Source organism: Rhinopithecus bieti, unplaced genomic scaffold, assembly GCF_001698545.2.
Source record: "Rhinopithecus bieti isolate Rb0 unplaced genomic scaffold, ASM169854v2 scaffold_5216, whole genome shotgun sequence".
Classification (NCBI taxonomy): domain Eukaryota; kingdom Metazoa; phylum Chordata; class Mammalia; order Primates; family Cercopithecidae; genus Rhinopithecus; species Rhinopithecus bieti.
The window spans coordinates 1,609,611-1,629,496 of NW_016805021.1; the positions used below are offsets into that span (position 1 = coordinate 1,609,611).

Here is a 19,886-nt window from a genome sequence, read left to right on the forward strand (position 1 = left end):
GGATAGGAACTGCAGGCGAGCAGTTTTGGGGTGGTGGAGCAGTAATTCACCTAATAACAGGTTGCACTGGAGGTGCCTGTATGAAGAAGTGTGGGAGGATGACTAAACAAGAGTGCTCTAGAAAGAGCTCAACTAGAGAGATTTGGAAGTGGACACAGCAAAGGAGGCAACCAGACAGAATGTGCAAGTGAGCAGAGAGACAGAGGTGAGCCAAGCACAGAACCCTGGGGAATGCAAACCTTTAGGAGCTGGGGAGAAGAAAAAAAATCCGAGGAGGAAACTGAAAAAGTGCCGGGCAAGAGAGAAGTTGAAAGAGCCGTTGGCAGTGTCAAATACGGCCAAGAGGGCAAATGTGATGAGGACTCTGATGTAATACTGGATTTGGCAGCAGGAGTCAGTCATCTGGAACCTCGATGGGAACATTCTCTAGAGCACCGTGGAAGCAGCAGCTGAGCTCCAGACTGAGGAGACCATCAGGAAGTGCACCTGGTGAGCATATTACCCACACTTTCAAGAAAGCTAACTGCAAGGCTGGGCACGGTGGCTCACGCCTGTAATCCCAGCACTTTGGGAGGCAGAGGCGGGTGGATCACGAGGTCAGGAGTTCAAGACCAGCCTGGCCAAGATGGTGAAACCCCATCTCTGCTAAAAAATACAAAAATTAGCTGGGCGCGGTGGTGGGCACCTGTAATCCCAGCTACTTGGGAGGCTGAGGCAGGAGAATCGCTTGAACCCAGGAGGCAGAGTTTGCAGTGCCCCAAGATTGCACCACTGCACTCTAGCCTGGGAGACAGAGCAAGACTCCGTCTCAAAAGAAAAAAAGAAATCTAACTGCAAAGGATTATTCTCAATTTTATTTGCACTTATATAAGCAAAACAATTATATTTTTACTGCCAAATGTGTAAATTACAATAAAAATACAAATCACCCAGTGTCCTTGACCATCAATGCCTCTATTTTAACTTGATTGCTTCCCTAGAGGTGCCACTGTCCCCAGGTGTGAGTGGATCTTTCTAGACCCTTTGCTGTGCCATTATTCTACATTCATTATGTCTTGGAGGTTGCTGTATGTTTAACACATAAATCTATTTGCATCTTCTTACATACTACATAGAATTCTAGGCTGGGCCCAGTGGCCCACACCTGTAATCCCAGCACTTTGAGAGGCCAAGGCAGGAGGATCACTTGAGCCCCAGAGTTCAAGAACAGCCTGGGCAGCACAGTGAGAGACTTCGTCTCTACAAAAAAATTAAAAATCAGTGAGGCATGGTGGTGCATGCCTGTAGTCCCAGTTACTCAGGAGGCTGGGGTACGAGCATCTCTTGAGCCCAAGAGTTCAGGAGACTGAGGTTGGAGGATCACTTCAGCCCAGAAGGTTGAGGCTGCAGTGAGCCATGATCACGCCACTGCACTCTAGTCTGGGCAACAGAGCAAAACCCTGTCTCAGAAAAATAAATAAAAATTTAGAAGTCTACAACTTGATTGACTCTAATCTAGTTTGTTATCCTGCTGATAGGCATTTAGTTTTTTTCTGATTTTTTTTTCACTATTATAAACAATGTACCATGGATATCATCCTTATGTGTATCTCTCTGTTCACATGTAAAGTGTTGAGAAGGACATAAAGTCAGCTTTATGACAGAAGTCATAAAGTTAGTACATTTAAAATTTGGACAGATACTGCCAAACTCTCCATAAGGAGGGTTTTGGAAACTCTGAAATTGGGGGTAATAGAGACAGCAGAAGAGAGGAGTGGAGGTGCTGGCAAGAGAGGCAGAGCCAGGGACACACTATCTCTCAGCCAGGTACTCCTGTGCTGCCCCCGCAGGGTCAACAAGTCAATCTTCCAGATTTCTGAGGGTCTTCGTAAGCACTACCCCTAAAACTAAAGCCAGGAAGAGAGTGAATAGGGCCCTCTCAGCCCAACACATAAATCTATTCCTAACTCAAGACAATTTAAAACCACAGCTATGGAGGTCTGAACTTCTGTTTCGGCTAGAAAATATGGTTATGGCGCCACACAGAACACAGGTTCTAACAGAAGACACTGGGCTGCCCTGAGGTGAACACGGCTGATGCAAAGATATCTCTTAAACACAGAAATGTGAAATTTCTACAAAGAGAGGACTAACTGCTGAAACATGCAGGTCTTTCTATTCTAACCATTTAGAGAAAACACATGCTTATAGTCTAAGTAAGCCTCAAATCTGCTGGGTTCTTCTTTTTTTTTTTTTTTTTTTAATAGAGAAGGGGTCTTGCTCTGTCCCTCAGGCTGGAGTGCAATGGCACAATCATAGCTCCCTGCAGCCTCAAACTCCTGGGCTCAAGCCACCCTCCCACTTCAGTCTTCCCAGCAGCTGGGACTAGAGGTGCATACCAACACATCCACTACTTTTTTACTTTTTGTAGAGACAGGGTCTTACTATGTTGCACAGGCTGGTCTCAAATTCCTGGTCTCACAAGATCCTCCCACTGTAGCATCCCCACACTGCTGGGATTATAGGTGGGAGCCACCTCACTCAGTCAAAATTAGCTTGCTTCCTTCTTAAATGTGTGGACGTGGAACACAGTGGTGATACATTATTTGCAAGTTCAACTATTTACATAACTGTCTTCAGTTTTTTTTTTTTTGAGACAGGGTCTCACTCTGTCACCCAGGCTAAAGTGCAATGGCATAATCTCGGCTTACTGCAACCTCCACCTCCCTGGCTCAAGCAATCCTCCCACCTCAGCCTCCCGAGTAGACGAGACTATAGGCATGCGCCACCACGTCTGGCTAATTTTTGTATTTTTTGTAGAGACAGGGTTTCGTCATGTTGCCCAGGCTGGTCTCGAACTCTTGGCTCAAGTGATCCTCCCATCTTGGTCTGCCAAAGTGCTGGGATTACAAACATGAACATATAATTTGTAAAAATCCAGTGAATTCAGAGTTTGCATGTATAATCTTCATTCCATACTATATGTTACATGACATAATTATACACATGTATTACAGCATAGAGTCTGATCATCCATGTACTCATTCCCATCTACTATGTCCAGGTATCACTCTAAATTAGGAGGATACGACCTGTGAATAAAACAGGTTAAAAGTTCATGCTAAAAGGAGCTAACGTTCTACTAGTGAAATGCTGTACGCACAAAACTATGCTCTACTTCATGGATATTTCAAGTATTTTCACAGTTAATTCAGACTAGTCATGATGTTTGCCTTAGGCAGGACATTAGAACCTAATATTCCCCAAAAGACAGGACTCTACAGCATACCTATAACCTCAAGATTGGCGAGCCCCATTACCTGTTCCCCAGTTCTAGTGGTGGGAACCAGGACATGGCAGACATTTAAGTTTCTGGCCCCAGCATCTTTCTTATATCAGACCTGGAATTGAATGACGGTACCCTGCAGCTGGGGAACTAGGGTGCCCAGACGGTCGTTTTCTCCATCCCCACTTCTTCCTGGATCAGCAAAATGCTTGGTTTGGATTGTTAAAGTTTAGTAGGAGAGGCCATTGTTTTTGACTCCTGCACTAGGCCCCAGCAGACCAGACCAAACCAAAATGAAGCCACTTGTACTAAGTGCCACTGAATTTGGGGCCAGTTTTCTTTAAAACAAAACCGAAAACAACAACAACAACAACAACAAAAAAAAACCACTGAAAGATTCCAGTCAGTGTGAGTCTGCCTAATAAGGAAATCCTCTCTGTTTTAAACCTTTGTTCTGTTTCTGCTTTTTTCAAGCCTTTTCTGCCTATAAAGACACCCTCCTCTGCTCAGCTAACTGGAACACTTGCTCTACTTCACATTCTAGAATCACAAATAAAATCCAGTTCAACTTTCCAACTAAATTTGTAATTTTGTCTTTTGACAGAATACATACAAAGACAACTGGCTAGGCACAATGGCTCACACCTATAATCCCAGCACTTTGGAAGGCTGAGGAAGGAGTATCGTCGCTTTGAGCCTAGGAGTTTGAGACCAGCCTGGGCAACATAGGGAGGCTCCATCTCTACCAAAAAAAAAAAAATTAGCCAGGCATTGTGGTGCACATCTATGGTGCCAGTTACTCAGCAGGCTGAAGCAGGGAATCGCTTGAGCCCATGAGGTTAAGCCTGCAGTGAGCCATGATCGTGCCACCATATTCCAGCCTGGGCAACAGGGCAAGGCCCTGTCTCTAAAACAAAAAGAAAGAAAAAAAAAATGGCTTTTATTTTTTTAACCTGTAAACAATTTGTCATTTATTCCAAAATGCCACACACACATAATTACTATTAAACATGTCATACTAATTTACTGCCACATTATTCTTACCTAGTCTACCCAGTATGTGGTTCACACAGCCTAGTCAGTTATCTGCAACTTAAGCAAGAACTCGGGTACTCTGAGCACAATGTTTAGGCCACTGACGTTTCCCTTTTGAGAGAGACGGGAGAATAACTGCACATAACACATATAAGACCATGGAGGGTCTAACACAGGAGTCAGCCAACGACAGCCACTGGGTCAAATCCAGCTAGCCTCCTATTTATGTAAAGAAAGTTTTATTGGAACGCAGCCACACTTGTTGGCTGGCCATGCCATTGGCTGGCATATTGTTTTGGCTGCTTTTGCACTACAAAGGCGAGAGCTGCTACAGAGACCACAGGGCCTCCAGTGTGTACTAGCTGGCTCTTTGTAGGAAAAGTCTGCCTCACCCCTGCGCTGCTAGGAAGAATAGCTGAGGAGTTGTGCCTAACTCTTAACTGCTTAAGTACAAATGCACATTTCAAAAGCAAGTGACAACTGGTGATAACTTACTCTGCAAATCAAGAGCCAAAGGAGCAGCTCCTTTGGGCTGCATTCCAGCTGTCCCAACCCTCCGCTCTTGCCTTCTCCCATGAGACTCTTCCCCTCTTCAGGGCTGTCCTCAAATGAAACTTGGGCCTTAAGTGAACCAAATTGTACATCTCCCATATGTCATTTTTTTTTTTTTAGCAGAAAATAAAGTACCTTAATTTATCCACCCACAGAAAGTTTTTCAGATGGGGTGGGAAGGAATGGGGGGAGAACGTGTCTATGAGCTTCCAGTGCTCATCTCTGTGGCTCAGAAGCCGTCAATAGCTGGAACAGAAAACGTCCTCACATCTGTCACACAAACACACCCCATGGAACCAAAAATAAACCCCACACTGATGAAAGCCAGCATGTCGAAAGATAATTTTAGATTTATTTGAAGACTGCAGAGACAGTCTCGCGGAAATTTTAAAACCACACCCCCAGAATACCCAACCCCTTGTGATTATGCTCAGCCCTGCTGAGGAGGCAAAAACACTTCATTCCCTTTTATAAACCTCCCAGGCACCTCAGCTCTGTCTCCAGAATGGGGAGAGCATTCCTGAGTTACCATGTGACCCCGAAGGTCAGCCGAGTCATAGCTGAGCCGACACCCACTGTCCAATATCCACTAATGGAGTTCACATATTTTTAACTTTCAGACACACACAGTTCAGCATCACAGGCTCTGTCCAGACACACTTGCCAAATTGCTCTCTTCTACCCCACCTGAGGGTCAGCTCTATGGGGACAATAACTGTGTGTTACTCAGCACCTCTGAAATCCCCAGCACCTTTCGGGGTGCTCTCCACCTGCATTTGAAAGAATGACAGCTAGGCAATTTTTTAAACTTTTGAAGAATGAGCTCGGATTACAGTTTAATCAAGTCACAGAACCATCCTATTAAATTTCTATACAGAGTATCAAGATTCAGCTATTCACAGTATCTATGCATTGTTTCCTGTTCCCATCGCTCTGAGGCTACTTTATCTTCTTCCTTTCTTCGTTGTGCCATTTCTGTGTTCCCTCCAGCCCCATGTTTATGATGGCTGACAATGCTTGTTTCCAAAGCTCTTGTCTGTTCTATTTATCTGCAGGGTACTCCAAGGCCCTGTCTGTGGACAGTTGCTTAACAGACGCTTTAGACGATTACAGAAAAAAACGTGTCAGGAAAAGTTTCATTCTCACATCTTATCATTCTCTCCCATCCACAGCCAGACCAATCCTAAAAGAGATCCAGCTGACACCTGGTGCTCCCCAAAAGGTGCAGGTAATGGATCCTCACAGACCAAGGGCAGTAAGTATTGTTTCTAATTTGCTGCCTCCTGGCAAGCTCATTATTACTGGACAAGGATCAAACCTCTTTGTCCTTGGTTCAGACTCAAAAAAAGACTCTCAGCAGGATATCCATTAGTTCAAATTGCTGCCTCCAGTACAAAACGATTTCCCACCACTATTTCCCGGCATCCACTTGTATGGGGGAGGACTCCTTGCTTTCTCTCACATGTTATGTCTGGATGAAATTTAGACCAAAAGACAAAACTGTTTGGAAACATGTCTCCAGAGTCATCCTAACTTGGAGGGGAGGGAACTCAGAGGATTTAAGAGGCAAAACCTCAAAGCCAGTTCCCCACAGGAAGATTCTAAAAGGCCATGGTGAGAATTTTCCCTCAGTTCTACAATGGGCTTGAGGTTCGATGGTCCCAACCCACTTTTAATCTCAAAAACTTCCTCCTTGATAATTTGACACATAAGGTAAAACAGTACCATGAACTCAGTTGCTATACAGAAAGAGAACTTTTGAAAAGCACTCCATCTCAGCTGGATTTTAAAAAAGCACTCCAGAATCAAAGAACTGAGTCAGCAATATTTTCTTGTTATTGTTAATTTGACACTTGTTCTGACGCAAAAGCATACAAGCTGAGAACGGAGAGTTCTACTTGGGGTTTCAACGTGCCTATGCCAGCCCCTGATGCGGGTCTCAGGTACAGTGTGCCCTGAACATTCAACCACTAGATATCAAAGGAAAATCAAGAGCCAGACTCTCCAGCTTCAGCATGAAGACCCGTCATTTTACACTGGGACAAACTGTACAGTATTTTGGATCAAAGTGGAATATTTTTCACTGATGATGCTTGTTTTAAAAAGATGGTTATACCAAACACAACCTGAAAACAAGTTCTATTTTACATGCAAAGCCAGTGAATAAATAAATACTAGTTTTGTGGCTACCTCTGTTTTCTACTTCAGAATAACAGTCATCCCTTGAGCTCAGTTTTTGGTCATCACAACAGGAAGGAGGCAGATGGGAAATGTAACTAAGCTAAGATCGCTGCTGAGGGCCCCAGGCAGTGCTATTTCCACAGGTAATACTTCTTACCACTGGGCCCAGAAGAAAGTCTAGGAAGTGGAGGAAGGATATGCTTGATAAAAGGCATTTACTGTGACTTCTGTGAATATCTGACCAACAAGCAAACCTACTTGCACAAATAGGAGACACACTGGCCAGGCGACCAGCAGCCCTGGGTTCTAATCCCAGATATACCTGGTGTCTCAGTTCTGACAAGTCACTTCATTTCCGGGGCCACAGCTTCTCACCTGTCAAAAGACAGGTTGGTTAAGATGACCACTTAGAACTTTTCTGCTTTTAAAAATTCTTAACAATGGGCTAGGTGTGGTGGCTCACACCTGTAATCCCAGCACTTTGGGGAGGCTGAGGCAGGTGAATCAACTGACGTCGGGAGTTTGAGACCAGCCAGACCAACATGGAGAAACCCTGTCTCTACTAAAAATACAAAAATTAGCCGGGTATGGTGGCGCATGCCTGTAATCCCAGCTACTCGGGAGGCTGAGGCAGGAGAATCCTGTGAACCTGGGAGGTGAAGCTTGCAGTGAGCTGAGATCATGCCATTGCACTCCAGCCTGGGCAACAAGAGTGAAACTCTGTCTCAAAAAAAAACAAAAATTCTAACAATGTATTCAAATTATATCCTAAGCAATATATCAATGTAACAAAATTACATTTGTACCCCCATAAATTTATACAAATTTAAAAAACAAATTATATCCTAAAAAGATCACTGTTTTCTCTGTAGAACACTTACCACCACCGTATTTGCTATCTCTTCTCAAGGCAGAACACTTGCTATACATATGAGCTGCAGCCGTTTTCCACTCATCTCTTTAACTTGCTCCTTTAAGGGGCCTTGTTTCAGGCATTTTTGGATCCCTGGAACCAGTACAAGGACGGCTTCCCACAAGGAATATTTACCATTATGTCTTCATATTTATTTTAATTCTTCAGGTTAAAAATAGGAAATAAAGTAGCTCATCTCTCCAGTTTCAGAGTTTCAAACATAACGAATCAAAGAACTCTGTCAACTCCAAGAACCACTCAAGTATTTTAACATGTCACTGTGAAGGGACTAAAATATGAGCTTATGAATAGCCTTTGGAAATCCAAGTTGTTTTTAAGGAAAGTAGCCACTGTATTAACCTACAGTCACTACACTGTGGTGACCCCAGAATTTAGAAACAGGGTATCATCTGGGAGAAATGTAGCAAACAGCACCTTCAGCTCAGCCTAACTAACGGGCTAAGTGATCTGGAGAAAGAAGTCTGAGGGCAGCTGGGCACATTTGGGAACTACCCAAGTTCAAACAAGGCAAATGTAATATACAACACCAGGGAGGGGGGCGTGGCTGAATCTTCGTGACTGACTGGAATGCAGAGTGGAAGACTGAGACTTTTATGTCCAGTCTGGGGAAAAGTATACACAGGATCTAGAAAAGCGAACATGCAGGAAGAAAGAATCTACCAGTGTCCTCAGCACTGTCCTGAGTGAAGGATGTCTTGACAAGCAGATGCACATATGGGGATAGGATAATCAAAGCCAGAAATGAACAAGCTGCCCTGGGGGAAAGTAAGCAAACAGGAAGGGCAGAGGGCAGTGTTAGAGGCACAGGCAAAGAGGAGATGACTGCCTCACACACACTACAGTGACTAAAATAAAAGAAGATGTACCATTAAGTGTTGGTAAGGGTGTGGAGAAATGTGAACCTTAATACATGACTTCATCCTGAATATCTCACATTACTGGTGGGAATGGAAAATGATGTAGCTACTTTGGAAAACAATATGGCGGTTCTTCCAAAGCTTCAAGTTACTACACAATCCAGCAATTCTGCTCCTAGATATAAACCCAAGAGAAATGAAAACATATGTCCATACAACAATCAGTACATGAATGTTCATAGCAGCATAATTTATAATAACCAAAAGGTACAAACAACCCAAACGTCCATCAACTGACAAATGGATAAATAAAATATGTTATAGGTATATTTATTTTATTTTATTTTTTTTTGAGACGGAGTCTTGCTCTGCCGCCCAGGCTGGAGTGCAGTGGCCGGCTCTCAGCTCACTGCAAGCTCCGCCTCCCGGGTTCACGCCATTCTCCTGTCTCAGCCTCCCGAGTAGCTGGGACTACAGGCGCCTGCCTCGTCGCCCGGCTAGTTTTTTGTATTTTTTTAGTAGAGACGGGGTTTCACTGTATTAGCCAGGATGGTCTCGATCTCCTGACCTCATGATCCGCCCGTCTCGACCTCCCAAAGTGCTGGGATTACAGGCTTGAGCCACCGCGCCCGGCCATAGGTATATTTATAATCCCAGCACTTTTGGAGGCCAAGGCGGGCAGATCACTTGAGGTCAGGAGTTCGAGGCCAGTCTAGCCAACATGGTGAAACCCTGTCTCTACCAAAAATATAAAAAATTAACCAGGCCTGGTGGTACGTGCCTGTAATCCCAGCTACTCAGGAGGCTAAGGAAGGAGAATTGCCTGAACCTGGGGGGCAGAGGTTGCTGTGAGCCGAGATCACACCTCTGCGCTCTAGCCTGGGCAATAGAGTGAAACTCCATCTCAAAAAAAAAAAATAATAAAAATGAAATATGTTATATTCATACAACAGAATATTATCTAGCCACTTAAAGGAATGAAGTACATATGCTACAACCTGAGTGTGAGCCTTAAAAACATGCTAAGTGGGCTGGGCGCGGTGGCTCATGCCTATAATCCCAGCACTTTGGGAGGCCTAGGCAGGCGAATCACATGAGGTCAGGAGTTCGAGACCAGTCTGGCCAACATGGTAAAACCCCGTCTCTACTAAAATTATAAAACTTAGCCGGGCGTGGTGGCAGTCACCTGTAATCCCAGCTACTTGGAGGGCTGGGGCAGAAGATCGTGCCACTGCATTCTGGCCTGGGAGACAGAGCAAGACTCCATCTGGGAGAGAAAGGGAGAGACAGAGAAAGAGAGAGACACACAGACAGAGAGAGAGAGAGAAACAAAGAGAAAGAGAGAGAGAGAGAGAAAGAAAGAAACGAAGGAAGGAAGGAGGGAGGGAATGAGGGAGGAAGGGATGGAGGGAGGGAGGGAGAGAGGGAGGCAGGGAGGGAAGGAAGGAAAGAAGGAAGGAAGGAGGGAGGGAGGGGGGGAGGGAGGGAGCAAGGAGCGAAGGAAGGAAGGAAGGAAGGAAGGAAGGAAGGAGGGAGGGAGGGAGGGAGAAACGAAGGAAGGAAGGGAGGAAGGAAGGAAGGAAGGAAGGAAGGAAGGAAGGAAGGAAGGAAGGAATCGAACCAGGCACAGAGGGCTATATATTATATGATTCAATTTATATGAAATATCTGGAATAGGCAAATCCACAGAGGTGAAATAGATTAGTGGCTGCCTAGGGCTGGGGAGCTTGAGGGGAAGATGGGGAGGGAGTGGACAGTGTAACATGGAATGAAGGAAACAGATCTAACATGTTTCAGGCTGGGAATATCTATGGCTCTTCCTACATTGGCCTGGCACATTGAGCTCTCAGGGGAGAAAGTGGGGGCTGCACAGGTCACCCATCCTTCCTTCTCCAGTACGGGTTTTAGTGGCCCCTACTCCCTAGGAAACAAAAACTTTCCTTTCTCCTCCCTCCCTAAACACCCATATGGCTTCCCAGGGTGCCTAAATCTGAATCTTCCTCAAACACAGAAGTTACACCTTGACTTAGCAGTTTGGGTCGGCAGGCTTTACTTTCTTGCCCACTTTTTTTCCCTTTGCATTCTACATTCTAAAATGGACCTTTTTTTTTTTTTTTTTTGAGACGGAGTGTCACTCTGTCGCCAGGCTGCAGTGCAGTGGCGCAATCTCGGCTCACTGCAACCTCCGCCTCCTGGATTCAAGCAACTCTCCTGCCTCAGCCTCCCGAGTAGCTGGGACTACAGGCGTGTGCCACTACACCAAGCTAATTTTTGTATGTTTAGTAGAGATGGGTTTTTACCACGTTAGTCAGGATAGTCTGGATCTCTTGGCCTTCTGATCCGCCCGCCTCAGCCTCCCAAACGGCTGGGATTATAGGCGTAAGCCACCACATCCAGCCCTCTAAAATGGATTTCTAATCCCCCAGGTATCAAATCTCATGAGTGTGTACCTGCTTAAACGACATGGTTAATAACAAGAATGACCTGCAAAATAAACAGCCCTTATGTTTTGAGATGGGGAAATGCTCCAAGAGAAGACAGAATCATGCCTTATTCAACCAGCACAGTCGAGCTTTCTCTGAGCCAAAGTTCTCCTGGGAAAGAAGAGTTTCTCTAAAGAAAAGAAGCAGGACAAAGTCTGGCCCAGTATCCCTTGCAGTCTCCAAACTTAAACACAGGCCACATTCTGAAATCAAGGCAAAAACTGGAAATAACTGACAAGGGAGCTGCCCTTGCGCTCCTAACCCACATACCAAAGGCCCACGCGACTCTGGCAGAACGCTGGGTAGGAGGCACTTCCACACTCCCATCTGGGCCGTTACAAGCATGCAGTTCTTTCTCCTCTTCCAGTCACAGTCTCAGGCACTTCCACGGCCAACAAAGAGGGGGTGAGGACTCCAGCAGGAGCCCAGTGTGCATCCCCACAAGGGGACCTTTCAACCCCCGCCCGCAAGCACCGCCTGAGGATGAAGTCAGCCTCTCTTCTGTAGGCCACGAAACAAGCTGACTTTGTGGCCAGATGGCCAGCCCCTTGTGAGGCGCTAAAGCTGGAAAAGGATTGGTTTCACCCACAGGGATCTCACTCCCTGTGCAGGACACCCAGCCAAACCATTTGTAAATATGCACATTCAGGGGACAGGCATAGAAACATTTACAAGAGCCTCTGTGAGCGACATCAGGGTTGCCCTTTCCTCTCTTCCTCCCTTTCTCTGTTCTCTGACCATAAGTCACCCTGTGCCCACTGCCACCACCACCTCTAGGCTCACCTCCCAAAATATCTCCCTCTGCTTCCATGATGATAGCCTCCTGCTCCAAAATCTCTAATGGCTTCCCACTTACCACAGACCATGTTCAAACACTTCACCTTGGCACTACAATTCCTGCAAGATGTGGCCATTTCACCTCCCCTCTCCTCTTGGCCCTTCTCTACGGGCCTCTCCCTCCTCTCTAGTCACACAGCCTCGTAGCTAACAACACATTCAGACCAGGTTCAAATCCCAACCCCATCATTTAATAGCTGGAGACCTTGGGTGTGGAATTTAAATGCTGGATATTTCAGTTTCCTCATCTGTAGGGCAGGGGTAATGCTAGTACCTACTGTTCAGGTGAGTACAGTGCTGACGAACTAAGAAAATACAGGTAAAGTGTTCAGAATAAAACCTGACACATGGTATCACTCAATAATTAGCTATTAAAATACTTATTACCCCTACAAGTCACTTATTTCACGAAGCCTTTCCTAGCAACACCAGTGAACATCCTCTGTTTCTCAAAAGTTCCGTAACCATCAGAAAGCATAAATACTGACTGGAATTGCTACGAACTGTTTCATGGGGCAGGTTACTTGGATGGTAATCAGGTGTTAACATTATCATTATGAAATTCATGTCCTAAAACACATACCAATGGCTCCCAAATTATCTCTCCCTCTAATGTCTTAATAAATTCACTACTGAGGGACACTACCTATTTGTATAGTAACAGATTTTGTGTTTTTGGATGCAGGGCTTAATTCTATTAAAGAATAGAAATTTATTAAGGGCAGGGATCACACTACATCCAGTGCACACCAGAGTTCCCACCATAGTACCACAGTGGATCATTAAGCCACCTTAATGGATTCAGAAAATCAACCTTGTTGAATTTACAAAGAGAATACCGTATTACTTAAAAAAAACAAAAGTAGTACATGGAAGATTAAGTGGATGCTCAGAATAAGAGTTAAAACCTACTCTTTCAGATAGAAAAATTAGCCAGCATGGCGGCTCATGCCTGTAGTCCCAACTACTCAGAAGGCTGAGGCAGGAGGATCGATTGAGCCTGGGAGGTCAAGGCTGCAGAGAGCCATGATTGTGTCACTGCACTCTAGCTTGGGCAACAGAGCGAGACTCTTATTAATTTCTGCCTTGTTTTAGACCTTTGAAGACTTCATAACTTCTCTTCTGAATTATAAGCTCCATTTCTCACAAGTTTGAACACCCCACGGCTCGCACTAGTGTCTTACTGAGGACAGAACCAATGTTTCAAGCAGAGGGGAACCCAAATTCCACTGTAGTATCCACTATATCCAAGACCATACAACCATAATTATAAAAGCACTATGCAACAGAAAAGCTTCAGAGGGCCTATTTTAATGAATAAGAATATACAAAGTCCTGTTAAGAAAATGGTTGTTTTGAAATATTTGAGTGTATTTAAAATAGCCCTAGTTTCAAGGCCAGGCATGGTGGCTCACACATGTAATCCCAGCACTTTGGGAGGCTGAGGCGGGCAGATCACTTGAGATCAGGACCAGCCCAGCCAACATGGTGAAACTCCATCTCTACTAAAGAAGGATACAAAAATTTAGCCAGGTGTGGTGGCACGTGCCTGTAATCCCAACTACTCAGGAGGCTGAGGTGGAAGAATTGCTTCAACTCGGGAAGTGGAGGCTGCAGTGAGCTGAGCTGAGATCGTGCCACTTGCACTCCAGCCTGGGCAACAGAGCAAGACTCCATCCACCCCTCCAACAGAAAAAGCAATCAATCAATAAAAAAATAAAATAGCCCTAGTTTCAGCATAGGTTGGGGCGAACATTTGCTCAGGTGTTGCCCCAGGCAATGTCATCCCTACTATGGGCAGCTCCATCAGAGCCTGCTCCGGACTCCCCTCCGCCTCCTCACTTGTTCAGCTGGGAAGATGCAGTGCAGAGTGGTCAGTTTGCAAGGGGAAATGACATTTGGACAACAAGGCTTTCCTCTCCCTCTATCTCTAGAATAAGAGCTGCCCCAAGGGAACATGCCTGCTGCTCTCTCTTCCTGGCAAACTGCACCTTTGCAAAGAAGTCTGCCCTTCCCGGGCACTGATGGTGCCCTGCTGGGTAAGTCTGAATCATTTGGGGGTTCAGCAAAAGCCTGCTTCCCTGCAGATATGAACCACAGAGTCTCACATCAGTTTTATGATGAATAAAGGTGACGTTTGGCAACCTGCTGACATCTTAGTCTTCTTTGTCAATTTGCTTAGAACCCAGGAGGCAAAGAATGGTGTTATTTCTTGGGCTCTCTCAAAATCCTCACCACATTCCCCTGTGATCTAAGAGGCCTACTATGGGGGAAAAAAGGAAATCCAAGAAAAAGAGGTCCCACATGTATCTCTATCAGCATCACACACCAGGCCTACTTCTGACCAAAGAATGGCTGAAAATCCACCCCTCACCCATGAAGACACCACTCACCCTACAAGCAACCTGTCTAGAAAGGTGGAAAATGCCCCATAACCCATTCCCCATTATTTGTGAGAATATCTAAGCTTTATCATACTTCCCATATAGGCCAAATTAAGTGTTTCAGCTGCTATGTGAAATCCTGGCAGCTGGCCAGGCACAGTGGCTCACGCCTGTAATCCCAGCACTTTGAGAGGCCAAGGTGGGTAGATCACCTGAGGTCAGGAGTTCAAGACCAGCCTGGCCAACATGGTGAAACCTTGTCTCTAACAAAGCTACAAAAACTAGCTGGCTGTGGTGGCGGGCACCTGTATTCCCAGCTAATAGGGAGGCTGAGGTAGAAGAATTGCTTGAACCTGGGAGGTGGAGGTTGCAGTGAGCCAAGATCACGCCATTGTACTCCAGCCTGGGTGACAAGAGCAAAACTCTGTCTTAAAAAAAAAAGTAGAAAAAAATCCTGGCAGCCATCCTATAACAAAGGAAAAGGACAGAAGTGTACAAGAAAAGATTGTATATTTCATCAGGAACAGCTATAAACAAGGCTAATATAAAATACATAATTGTCTGACAAACAGACGATTGTGATGGACAATGACGTGTCCATGATGTGTCCAATGACTGATGGACAATGATGGACAATGGGGACTCAGGGGCTGTAGGGCTGGATGATGAGAGGCTGCCTGGTGGGTACAACATGTGTTGCTCCCAGGTTGGAGGCACCAAAGGCCCTGACTTCACCACAAGGTAATATATCAATGTAGCAAAATTGCACTTGTAACCCATGAATCTACACAAATGTTTTAAAATTTAAAAATTAAAAGAAGAATTCTCCACCAAAAGCATCAGATAGCATCTACACTACTATTAAAGATCAAGCTGTTGATTGGTTTTCCTGTTTAGCCAGAAGGCACTGGATCCTGGAAAACATAGAGCAGGCTTCAGGAAGGTTCAAGGAAACCAGGTATATCCCAAAACACAGGGGGGTACATGGGCCCCATCCTCTAAATCATGTGTTTCCCACACACCCTCATCAAACATCGGAAATAGGATGAGCTGAACACGGACAAACTTACGTGCTCTTTCATCTTGTGAGCCACAGTTGTTGACATCATGATGCAGCAGAGGACGACGACCAGAATGAAGTAGAGGGCGTACATGAAGCGGGTGCTCAGGGACTGCCGAATCCTGGGGCAGCAATCACAGCAGAGAGAGCACCCTGCAGATCCACAGCAGCAGGCCAGCTAGAAAAGGAACAGAAGGCATCTGCTTAGAGCATGATACTGCGAGAGAATAAGAAATATGGCCAGGCACTGTGGTTCACATCTGGAGTCCCTGCTACTCGGGGGGCCGGAGGATCACTTAAGACTAGGATCGCCTGAGACTAGAGTTCAAGTTTAGCCTGGGCAATACAGCAAGAACCTGTCTCTAAATATATATATTTATATATATATATATAAATATGTGTATATATATTTTATATATGTGTATATATTTATATATAAACATGTGTATATATAGAGACAAGCTATATCTAATGTATATTTTATATACACATACACACACACACACACACATATATATATGTATTTTTTTTTTAAACAAGGCCCAGTGCAGTGGTTCACACCTTTAATCCCAGAGTTTTGGGAGATCAAGGTGAGAAGATCGCTTGAACCCAGGAGTTTGAGATCAGCTTGGGCAACACAGCAAGACCCCATCTCTTACAAAAAAAAATTTTCTTTAATTAGCCAGGCATGGTGGCACAAACCTGCAGTCCCAGCTACCTGGGAGGCTGTCTCCAAGAAAAACATGACCAGGAAAGAAGAAAAAAATTATATTAGGTTGGTGCAAAAGCAATTGTGGTTTTTGCCATTACTATATATATATATATGTGTGTATGTGTGTGTGTGTGTGTGTGTGTGTGTGTATATATATATATATATATATATATGAAATTTGGTCTGATGCAAGAGCTTCTAAAACTTCTGGAATTTCCTGAGTGATAGAGGTTGACAGGAGAGTATTTCGTTACTAATGCTCTTTTCAATCATACCAGAGCTTGTACTAATGAGGCAACTCTTCCTGGGCCCCTCGACAGCTTCAGGATGGAAGGCTGGCTATATTAGTGGAACCAACCATGTGGTTTAGAGGGTTAGAACTTTCAGGAGCTCACACCTGGGCGGGGACTGGAGACTGAGCTAATTACCAATAGCCCACGATTTAATCAGTCACATGTACATAATAGTGCCTCCATAAAAACGCTAATCAATGGGATTCAGAGCTTCCAGTTTGATGAACGCATCCATGCGCCAGGGGGGTGGCGTACCCCAACTCCACGGGAACGATGCTCTGGTGCTTGGGACCCTTCTGGACAGCGCCCTGTGTACCTCTTCATCTGGCTGTTCATTTGTGTCCTTTATAATAAACTGGTAATCACCAGGAAAGAGTTTTCCTGAGTTATGTGAGCCATTCTAGCCAATTATTGAACCTAAACAGGGAGTGAACCCCTGATTTATAGCTGGTCAGTCAGAAGTACGGGAGACTTAGATTTGCAATTAGCATCTGAAATGGGAAAAGTCTTGTGGAACCGAGCCCTTAACCTTGGGGTCTGTGCGAACTCTAGGTAGCTAGCATCAGAACTGAATTAACTTGTGGGACGCCCAGTTGGGGTCCTGTACTGCGTCACACCACTTTACCAATGTATTCACACAGGCCTTCTGCAGGTTGACCTTCCAAGCTACAAGATGACCATTCTTCCCAGGTACCTTGACCATACGGCATGCAGGAACAGTTTGGTGTGTGAACAAAGCTTTCATCAGAATTGTTCTGGTGCTATCTTTCATGACAACCATCAATGGTTTGGGAGATGCCCAATTATTACACAGAAAAGGCACAGTTCATCTGAAGTATTATAATCGTGACTCTTAGACAAAAAGATTTCTAGAATCAGCTAAGAGCAAGAGAAGAAGCCCAGAACTAGTAAACAAAGTGGGAAGAACATGAAAAACAAAAAGTTGGGCCCAAGAAAGTGAGGGAGAAGAAAAGGAAAAATTAGTTAAGACAGACAGCTAAGGTTAGTCCTCAGAGATACAGCCTAAAAATCAGCTACACGTACACATAGAGCTGCCTGGGGAAAAACTAAACTGCAGCTGCACTGATAAGAAAGCAGGGCCCAGCATAGAAGCCTTTTGTTCTCTGTGTGACTAGCAGGCTCCCAGGGAGAAGTTTCTTCCCCTTCTCCGGCATATACACAGTAGGCTCCATGGTAACTTGCACAGGGAGCGGGGAGATGGTGGGGGAGGCTTACCTAAAACACAGTTATACAAATGAGGTGTTGCACTTTGTGTTTACTCAAGACATGCCGGTGTCTGCACAGATGAGGAGAGTTACACAGACAGCTTCTCAGATAAGGGAAGTGACGCAAACAGCTACAGAGATGAGGGGAGTTTCTCACAAAAGCTTTCGGATTCAACTGTAAAAACATCGACCCACTCAGGTACTCCTTTCCGCTGCACAGAGCTTTCTTCATTCACTCCAACTTTACCCTTGTGTTCACATTAATCCTTACTTTTCTTGGCCGTGAGACAACGGGCTTGGATAACACCTTAGACAACATGAGCATCAACCCTAGACAGTTTCAAAAAGGGACTTGTCAAAATCCATGAGCCTAAGGATGAATGTACAAGCACCTAGGGTACTGGGATGGGAAAGGCTATGCCTGCCGTCATCCACCCTTGCAGGAAATAATGAGTATGTAACTTGAAGTTCAAAAGAAATGGGTGCCTTTTACACTGCATTTCTACCAGAGCTTCATGCCCCAAATGGTAAGCTTTTTAGGTTCATTAGTAGGATGTGGGCCCAGAGGAACACAGATCTCCTGCTATACCACTAACAGCATACACATCTTTTATCTGGAGAACGTGAATATTTAATAAACTATAGGGCAACAGAGGATGGTGATTAAAAGCTCAGGCTCAAAGCTTGGCTGGGTTTGTGGTCTGGCTTTGCCACCTACTAGCTGTGGACTACAAACAAGTTATTTACCCTTTAAAAACTCAAGACTCGGCCGGGCACGGTGGCTCAGACCTGTAATTCCAGCACTTTGGGAGGCTGAGGCAGGCGGATCTGAGGTCAGGAGAACAAAACCATCCTGGCCAACATGGTGAAATCCTGTCTTTACTAAAAACAGAAAACAAAAAACAACAACAACAAAAAATCAACCGGGCGTGGTGGCCAGCACCTATAGTCCCAGCTACTTGGGAGGCTGAGGCAGGGGAATTGCTTGAACCAGGGAGGCGGAGATTGCAGTGAGCTGAGATCGCTCCATTGCCCCCCAGCCTGGCGACAGAGTGAGACTCCATCTCAAAAAAAAAAAAAAAAAAAATCCCTCAAGACTTCTCATTTATATAAGTGGGGGTGGCCAGCAAGTACTACCATAGTCTCTTGATAACCTAATTCAGAACCACACCTGGTGCCAGAAAGGAGTCCCGTTAAGCAAACAGGGAATGCTACAAGAATTACCATTACTGCAAATTACAATAAAATTGTATGTATTAACACTATATTCTATATAACCTTAAAGCCCAACCATTCAATCTGTTGATAATTGATTTGGAAGGAAGTTTGAGGACTCCTGCAAGGCCTCAAAACAAGCAACCAAGATTAAAATGCTACACCATAAACATCACTTAACAATGGAGCTAAGATCACAGGCATATGGTTAAGGGGGACAACATTAGCAACGGCGTGACAGATCTTGGAAATACAGCATTTCCTAGTTATCTCATCTACTTCATGAGGACTGTCATTTTTGAGTTCATTGTCATTCTGTCTATTTCATCGCTACAAATTTTTCCTAACCAACTCTCTCCATCTTACATCCAATTTTCTAAGCCAGCTTCCTCCAGTAGTTCTTCTTGACTCACAAAACTTAAGCCACTGCTTTGTAAAAAGAAGACATTCTTACTACAGGCTGAGATAAGAGAATACACAAGTGGTATCCTAACATTTAAGCATGTGTGGGTTTTATAGGCCACTTTCCTTTACGAGAATCCTTCATTGATGTCTCAATCTCTGATTTTACCTGACCTCTTTCCAATCACATGCCCCAATTTGTAAACACACACACATACAACTGTGTCCCCTCCCACTGGGCTTAGCTGGCTTTTCTCTGGGGGCCCTGCTCTCCTGAACCCTTTCCTAACTGCCTCCTTCACTGATTGCTCCTTTTTTTTTTTTTTTTTTTTTTTTTTTTTTTTACTGTAAAATACTGTTTCACTGAATTACACAGGCTGGCCTCAAACTCCTGGGCTCAAGTGATGCTCCTGCCTCAGCCTTAGCTGGGACTACACGCACAGGACACTA

At 44.8% G+C, this 19,886-nt stretch overlaps 1 protein-coding gene across 1 annotated transcript in view; it reads right to left on the reverse strand.

The window, feature by feature from the left end:
- Positions 1–19,886, reverse strand: part of SERINC5 (serine incorporator 5) — a 123,963-nt gene that overhangs the window by 56,663 nt on the left and 47,414 nt on the right. Inside the window, exon 2 of the mRNA XM_017870917.1 lies at positions 15,599–15,766. Within this exon, the coding sequence (XP_017726406.1) occupies positions 15,599–15,766 (168 nt within the window). The remainder of the gene's footprint in view (positions 1–15,598; positions 15,767–19,886) is intronic.